This window comes from Betta splendens, chromosome 5 (genome assembly GCF_900634795.4).
Source record: "Betta splendens chromosome 5, fBetSpl5.4, whole genome shotgun sequence".
Lineage (NCBI taxonomy): Eukaryota > Metazoa > Chordata > Actinopteri > Anabantiformes > Osphronemidae > Betta > Betta splendens.
In genome coordinates, this window is record NC_040885.2 from 7,438,503 (window position 1) to 7,446,350 (window position 7,848).

A 7,848-nucleotide genomic window follows, 5' to 3' on the forward strand; every position below is an offset into this window, starting at 1 on the left:
GAATGCTGTTTAAGATCCACTGGGCCTGGTTCAAGCATCGTCCAGCCCTCAGTCCACCTGTTCCCTGCCCGAGGGTCGCATGCTCTCGTCCTCACCCGTCACATCCGTTACAGCCATTCGTCCTACATCTTTTGTGGAGTTCTTATGAAATGGTGGTTCAACCCTCACCCAACCTTGTTCTCACCAGCCGGCCACCCCCCACCCTCATTCTCCGGCCATGTGACAGGCCATGCTAACTGGCCAAGTGATAGATTAGCAGCATTACCACTAAGTCAGCCACTCTGTCGGGCAGCGAGAGCCTGGTCAGCTGAGCGGTTTCATCAACTCGGCCGCTCCGACAAAAGGGAAACAAGTAAGGTTTATGTGAAAATGGATTAACCAATCAGACTGTAGCTTTAATATACAAGCAGTGAAGTTTTTAAAGTTTGGAGTACAGTGATCTGAAGAATAATCACCAACTAAGAGAAAGAAATTCAGCACAACTTCTAGTTTGAGCACAAACAATTTGGAAATGAATCAAATAACCTTAAATGTTAACCAGTGATAAATCAACTTTCCCAGCACCACATGTTAACTGTGTGCATGAGCTGGTTCTGAGAGCCACGGGATGTGTGTGTGTGTGTGTGTGTGTGTGTGTGTGTGTGTGTGTGTGTGTGTGTGTGTGTGTGTGTGTGTGTGTGTCAGTGGGGGGGGGCAGATCGGGGGGAGGGAGTGACTGTGGCCTGGTGGACCATAGCGAGCGAACAGTATGTAGGACAGGGCCCTGCACTAGCTAACCTATCCTGGCTGGAGCCATGGTTGGGCGTGCTGAATTTCTGCATGCATGATCAATGGCACCGGATAAAAAAGAGAGGGGAAAGACAGCGGCGTGGGGGAGGGGAAGGAACAAGTTGGAGCAATGTGAAGATACGTGTACAACAAAACAAAAGCCCGTGTGTTTGGTTCATAATTTAAAGGGCTGAAAGGACAATTAAGAGGCCGAGATTTTACTCAGACTCTGACAAACTTCTTTTTTTTAATCTAGTAAAGTATATGTGGAAATCAATTCCTTCTGTGTGTGTGCGTGTGTGACACAGGTTGTGATTTCGCTCCTTCATAACTCTGAATAGTTTGTCCAGTCCAGGCCTTCGCTGCTTTTGTTTTCTTGACCACAGCCGACCCAGAGTGGGAAGCCATTGTATGTACGTGACCTTTGACCCGACAGGGCCTGGGACCTGCTCTCCAAGACCCTGGAGGCAGTCGGACAAGGCAGCTGACAAGTGGACTTAGTTAGAAAGGCAACTTCTGATCATTTGCAAAGCTGGCTGCTCTGTCAGGCCCTGTTTTTTTTTCCAGTGGCTGGAGCAATTCTCAGAGTCAGAAGCCATTATTTGCATGCGATGCAAAATGTCAACAAGCAACAAGTAGTCCAGGAGGACCATGCAGAATTAAATGAAGCTAATGGATGATGAAGGGAAAAAAATGTTTGTACACGGATAAAAAAGACAAACAGAAGCAACAAAAGCTTTCAAAGTGGACGCTGGGAGGCCATTTTAGGCGCTGCGTTTGCTGTGGGTGTTTTCTCCACCTGGCAGGTGGCGAGCCAAAGAAATCATTACATGAGAGAGGAGACGGGAGGAAACCAGCACACCTGTGGCTGCGCCACGAGCCCCACCTCCGCTCTGCGATCCCAGTCCCCTCCATCCCCCGGGGGGAAGGTGTGGCAGAGGGAGCGAGACAAAGGGAGGAGAGAAAGGGAGAGGAAGGAAGAGATTGTGGGGGAGATTTACAGGCCTCCTCAGCAGCTGACTGAGGGCTGAGTTAACCTTTTATTAATGGTAGGCACACACAACAGGGGTGGAACCGGCGGCGCGGGGAGGCTTCTTAACGCCGCCGTGGGCTTCCTGAGCACAAACAGACCGCTCAGCCCGTTTAGCGTGATGACCGAGACGAGCGCCGTTAAAAACAAAGACGGGCCCGAAACACAGGAGACGCACAAAGGCGTCCAATTACAAATGGGCCGAGACCTAACACCTGAAGACAGGTCGTCGATACGGCGCTCGCCGCCGTGGAAGTTGGTGCGGGAATCACAGTTTGTCAGAGAACTGAGCATCCATCACTGTTGTACTCAAAGTGCATTATCACCTCCTAGAACACTCATTATCTGTAACGTCTTGTTTACACCGTCCTTCCAGCTTGTTTACACTCAAAAAGATTTTGTGCTCCTAAAGTTGACTTTCATGGTGGAGAAGTTTGATTTGAACCTCCATCCCTCCCACATGTTCGAAGGTTGCCCCCGTGTCTTCCTGGAGAGGTGATCTGATGTCACGCAGCAATTACTGGAAATGACATAATGACGCGTACGGATGAAGTCACAACTGCCCCTGAGACCGTCGCCGCGGCGACCTGGAAGCGAGGGAGGGCCGCGCGGTGACTCACCGTCTCTTTGTCGGAAGATGCGCCGCGAGTAATGCGGCGTTAATACGTGATGGATTTCACACGGGGGCCTCGCAGCGGGTCGAATGAAAGCAGTGGAAAAGTGAAACGGAGACACGGGGAGCGCGTCTCAGGCAGCGGAGGGAGCGGATGGATGGTTTTTTAGAGGGGGGGCGTCGAGGGAGAAAGTTTCGCTGGTGGTGAGAAATACCCAGCACCTCTCTCCAAAGTACATCACACATACAAGTGGACTTGCAGCGCGTCCCTGTATCTCTTTTAATCTTTTTTCCATTCCCCCCTCCATTTCTTTTCACAGGACCCATCAACGCCATTCCTAGCAGCTATTTATAGGAGGCCACCGTGCTCCCTGTCCCTCTGTCTCAGTGTGTGTGTGTGTGTGTGTGTGTGCGTGTGTGTGTGTGTGTGTGTGTGTGTGTGTGTGTGTGTGTGTGTGATTCAGAGGGGGACCTTAACAAACCTGTGGCTTTCCTTCCTAATCTTGTAGACGTAGTGTGACTCCCTGCACTGAACAAAATACATGAGAAAAGCCAGTTACTGTGTGTGTGTGTGTGTGTGTGTGTGTGTGTGTGTGTGTGTGTGTGTGTGTGTGTGTGTGTGTGTGTGTGTGTGTGTGTGTGTGTGTGTGTGTGTGTGTGTGTGTGTGTGTGTGTGTGTGTGTGATGAATTAGGCTGATTTATCCCACCTGTCCTGTTGTTTCCGGTGCGTGCGTGTTGATCCACAACTGACTGCTGAAAATGTATTCCACGAAAGCCTGGGAACTCACAAATCATCCCTGGAAAGCTCCGAAGCGTGTCCATGTGTTACTGTGGGTGTGTCTGCACACACTAAAACAGGCAGGAGTGAGAATGCTAATGTAACAAGCCCGCGCTTCGATACAGTACGACTGCTTCACTTGCTTTAATTGTTCCATCAAAACATCTCAGCCCTTCGCATCTTTGCTCGTGTCGCTGGTGACAGTGAGAACTGGGCCCAGGACCGAGTGCACAGTTAGCAACTAGCTACTGACCACAGGTAAACATGTAGCAGTCAAAGGGCAGCGAGGCTTTTTCCACGAGGTTGGTGATAAAATATGAGGTGGAAGAACATGAGTACGTGATAGTTATTTTTACGGTGGATGCAAACACTGGACTGAGAATGAATGAAGGATAAACAAAGCCTACAACACGCAGAGGGAGTGTGTGTTCGAATCCATTAGTATCAGTGTGTCTCTGTGCATGTGTGTGCAGCTGTGCTATGAGAGCAGAGGCAGGCGAGAGCAGAGGGGGTCCAATGTGGGTCTCGGCGCGGCTCAGTTTGTCCTCTTCTCTGGGAAAGTGGAAACTCAACACTGCTCTCCAGAGGTCTGGTTACCAGGTGAGAGAGAAGGGAAGAAAAGGGATAAACAGGCGAGCGGCGCGAGGGAGGGAGGGAGGGAGGGAGGGCCGCATAGGTGTGGAGAGAGAGAGACACGGAGGGGGAAGAGAAAGAGGCTTTTGGACGTGAGAGAGAGAGAGAGAGAGAGAGAGAGAGAGAGAGAGAGAGAGAGAGATCAAGAGAGGAGCACGGCGACAGGAGGAAACAGCCTGAGAAACAATACACAGAGAGAGGCTCAGATTGTGGCTCCAATCCCAGAAGGCCCAAAAAATTAGCGACCAAGGTGTAAAAATACACAGGAAACATATCCTGCATGAGAGACAGACATATAATTATTAATATTATTTGCTAAGACAGGAGATTATTAAATACAGTATGGTTTGTGTTGGTCCTGCAGTGATGGACAGCCATGGACCAAAATAAAACGTCATCAAATGCAACCATTTTTATAACACGTGAATGTCAACATTCAGTGTGTTAATGCTGTTGCTGTGATCTCTTCCACGGTCAAACAGGATCCTGAACCCGGTGACGTTCTAGTTTAGCTTAGCTGTGACATGACGCCTCCTAGTGGCCATTTATAGGCCTTACTGCATTTACAGCAGAACCAAGTGAACTCTCCTTCCTTTTCATCAGAAATAACACATCACACATCTTTTATATGAAAATGGACATTTTATTTTCAGGAATTACTTTTTACAAACTATGTATATTTATAGAGAGAGAGATATTTACAAACTCTGAAGTTTACAAAGTGGATTCATCTAACTCAATTTCCATTTTCATACTTTTTACATCATTAAATGTGTGCAATAAACACATGATTCAAAAATACAGCTAATTAGATTGAAAACAATGATGTTGATGTGACCTTAAAATAAGAATGTACAAACTTTTGCCCACCAAATATTTATGAGTGTGCTTTTCTCATGTATCACAGTGAATTTAGTTTTATAATCACCTAACTCACTAAATCCATAACCCTATCTGCCAACTCTCTTGGTTAAAATGACTTTGGTTTTTATCCTTCAGAGAAAAAACAGTTACAGATTAGAAACCTTTGATTAAGCTCTCGCTCAGTTCTATTTTTGATGTGCTTGCGCGTCTGCGTGAAAGGAAGATGGATATGGGAACCACAGGAGTGGCCGTGTGTGTGTGACAGGAGTGTTTTTGTGGACGGTTCCTCTTTCTCCCCTGACATTGTCTGGAGTGGATTGTGGAGGCGGCAGCGCTAAGAACAGCTGCTTCTGACAAACACTGTGTAAACACCACTGTGTCGCTTGGGGATTGTGTGTGTGTGTGTGTTTGTGTAGGATGCTTTTAAAACTGCTAAGGGGACACTCAGCATCTTTCCAATAAGCGTTTGGTCTTTGTGATACAAACGTCACATGAGCTCTAGAATAGCAAAGTCTCCTGTAGTGTTAGAAAAGTCCTAGTAAATAAGAACAAAATGGACCCATTTCACCTTAAAAATAATGACTTCCTGTTTGTTGGGATACTGGTGTGTGTGTGTGTGTGTGTGTGTGTGTGTGTGTGTGTGTGTGTGTGTGTGTGTGTGTGTGTGTGTGTGTGTGTGTGTGTGTGTAGACATCACTGCCCTCCATTATAGGCATAGTCGGCCTTGTTGTGCATTACCAGTCTGTTCTCCACAAAATAGAAGCTGTCTGATCGGGTCTCATAAGGACACTCCACCATCTGACGCACTGCAAGACACAAGTTGTATGAAGAGAAATGTTATTGTATAAAATAATATCTTGAGAACCTGTGGCAATGGAAGTAGGAAAAGTAAGCATTAAAATGCATTAATAATCATTATGACATCTATAGTTGATTTATCTGTTAAAAAATGATGTGACCATTTTTAGTGTATTTAAATATAATATGAGAGCTATTGATTAATAGCTGCCAACTGATCAAACTACAGAACAAACAGTGTAAACACAGACTTGGTTGCATCCAATCATCATCACTGATTTACATATTTTCTGGTATCTACAAATGCTCCGCGCTTGGAATAAACGTAGATGGACCACAGGCAGGAAGCCATTTATTTGGCTGCTATTGTTAACTTCGGAAGGCATTTCACGTAAAATGCGAAAGGCTGGGTATTCTTCCCCCTCCTTTACAGTCCACACACACAAACGCGTTAAGGGTGGACCTACCCAGGCTCTCCGACAGCTGAGGGAACTCGTAGATGTGCTCGCAGGTGTTGCGGCTGTTTGGGATACAGAAGCCAAAGTCGAAGTCGAAGCTCTTCAGCAGGTGATCCCGGAAGTAGTGCCGCTCGATCATGCGCAGGTTGTTCAGGGGCCGGTTTCCGACGGTGAATTCTACCCTGGTCGAACAACAGGGAGAGACCATCGTTCTCATTATGCACCATGACCGTGTGTGTGTGTGTGTGTGTGTGTGTGTGTGTGTGTGTGTGTGTGTGTGTGTGTGTGTGTGTGTGTGTGTGTGTGTGTGTGTGTGTGTGCGTGCTCACGTGGCTCCCACGGTTCTCAGGCGCAGGAAGGCCGGGGTGAACTGGTAGCGTACGAATCGACCCGCGCTGGCATCTGCCTCTCTGTTCTCCTCCTCATCCTCTGACAGACGAAGCACAGGACCCGGATGTACATGACTCAAATAGACAAATGCGTTTAGCAGAAGCAGCAGACACGCGCGTGTTCATGCTCGTCAATGTAGAGCTAGTGACAAGAACAAGCAGCTATAATGTTGATTTTAAGTGCTTTGCAGTCAATAAAGGCAGTAGCAGTCTGCAGTAGAGCAAAAACAGTACCTGGATGTGGTGGTTTAGCGATCTCAAACAGGAGAGTGCCTGATTCCAGGTCTCGGATCTTAAAGCGCACAAAGTCAATGTTATAAATGTTGTCCTGGGGTTTACAGAGGTAACCTGCAGCCATGACAGAGGAAACAGGCTCAGGTTTGTACTCGCACAGGCAATCTGCTTCCAAGCACAAAGGTAACATGCAAATCACTGCTGTTGACGCTCAGATGACGCAGCATTGCTTCCACCAGGTGAGTTGTGTACACACGCCTCACATTTAACACTACTATGTCGGGGTCACGCAGGAAACTGAATAGAAGACGCCGACGCTGGTCAATCAGGGGTTAAACTCTCTCACTTTTCTATGTAGCTTCTCTCACTACAAGGACATTTGAGTACATGATGAATCACACAATCACCAGCAGCGTTTTAAGGTCATTTCTGTTCTTCATGTTTAAGGCGTTTGTAAGTAATGTGATCCTGAGTTCAATTAAAGTTACACAACACTGAACATCTAACATCACCGCATCTAATTATGGCCCAGTGACGTCCTACATTTTTTGATGATGTCATCATTCTTATTTCATCATCACAACCGGGCGTCATTTCACGCAACGTGGTGATGTTGCGTTGTGGCAGAGACTGTAGGTCACGTTCTGATTATAGACACAATCATAAGCAGCAGAGAGACGCTCAAACCTCGGGCAGCCAGCCGCAGCCCCAGCACGTCCTCCGGGGTGATGGGTCCGCTCTGGGTCCGCAGGTCCTCCTCCGTGACGGGCCTGCTGTCCGCCTGGCTCCTCCGGGACTTGAGCCTCTTCAGAACCCCTCCGCCGGCCTTGCGGTCCCGCGCAGGAACGGCGGCGCTGCGCTCCGAGACGTTTTCAGCAACAGGCGCGTCGCCGCGGGCTTTGGTTCCGCTCATCGTCGGCTCGCTGGGCTCCGGGCTGTTTGAAGGAAATACCGCCTGGTTAATCCCAGGACAGGAGGAGGAGGAAGAAGATGGCGTCGTGGATGTCGAAAGTCGGCAGAACCGTCGGTGAACGGTCAAGCTCTTGTTATTGTAAGCGCATGCTGTACAGTTGCCATGACAACGTGTCCTCCAGCACAAGCGCGAGAAGACCACTAGGGGGCAGTACACACACACGCCCACGCTTTAATCAGCTGCGCTTGAGTTGTTTTACAGTTTAATTACTTTATGACAAATTTTATTTAAAATATATACCACATATACCAAAATAATACTAACAAAATCTTTCTCACAACGTCTGGTTATAATCAATATATTATTCGA

At 47.7% G+C, this 7,848-nt stretch overlaps 1 protein-coding gene across 2 annotated transcripts; it reads right to left on the reverse strand.

The window, feature by feature from the left end:
• Positions 1–5,294: 5,294 nt before the first annotated feature.
• Positions 5,295–7,635, reverse strand: LOC114855697 (protein unc-119 homolog B-like). 2 transcript variants are annotated; one of them, XM_029151069.3, is made up of 5 exons: positions 7,254–7,635; positions 6,567–6,680; positions 6,273–6,372; positions 5,953–6,125; positions 5,295–5,493 (listed from the first exon to the last, which is right to left on the reverse strand). In XM_029151069.3, the coding sequence occupies exons 1-5, from the start codon at positions 7,477–7,479 to the stop codon at positions 5,381–5,383; spliced, it is 726 nt and encodes a 241-aa protein (XP_029006902.1). In that variant the 5' UTR covers positions 7,480–7,635; the 3' UTR covers positions 5,295–5,380. The 2 variants fall into 2 exon arrangements, with proteins under 2 accessions (XP_029006902.1, XP_029006901.1); XM_029151068.3 differs by having other exon boundaries at positions 5,953–6,120; positions 7,254–7,612.
• Positions 7,636–7,848: the final 213 nt, after the last annotated feature.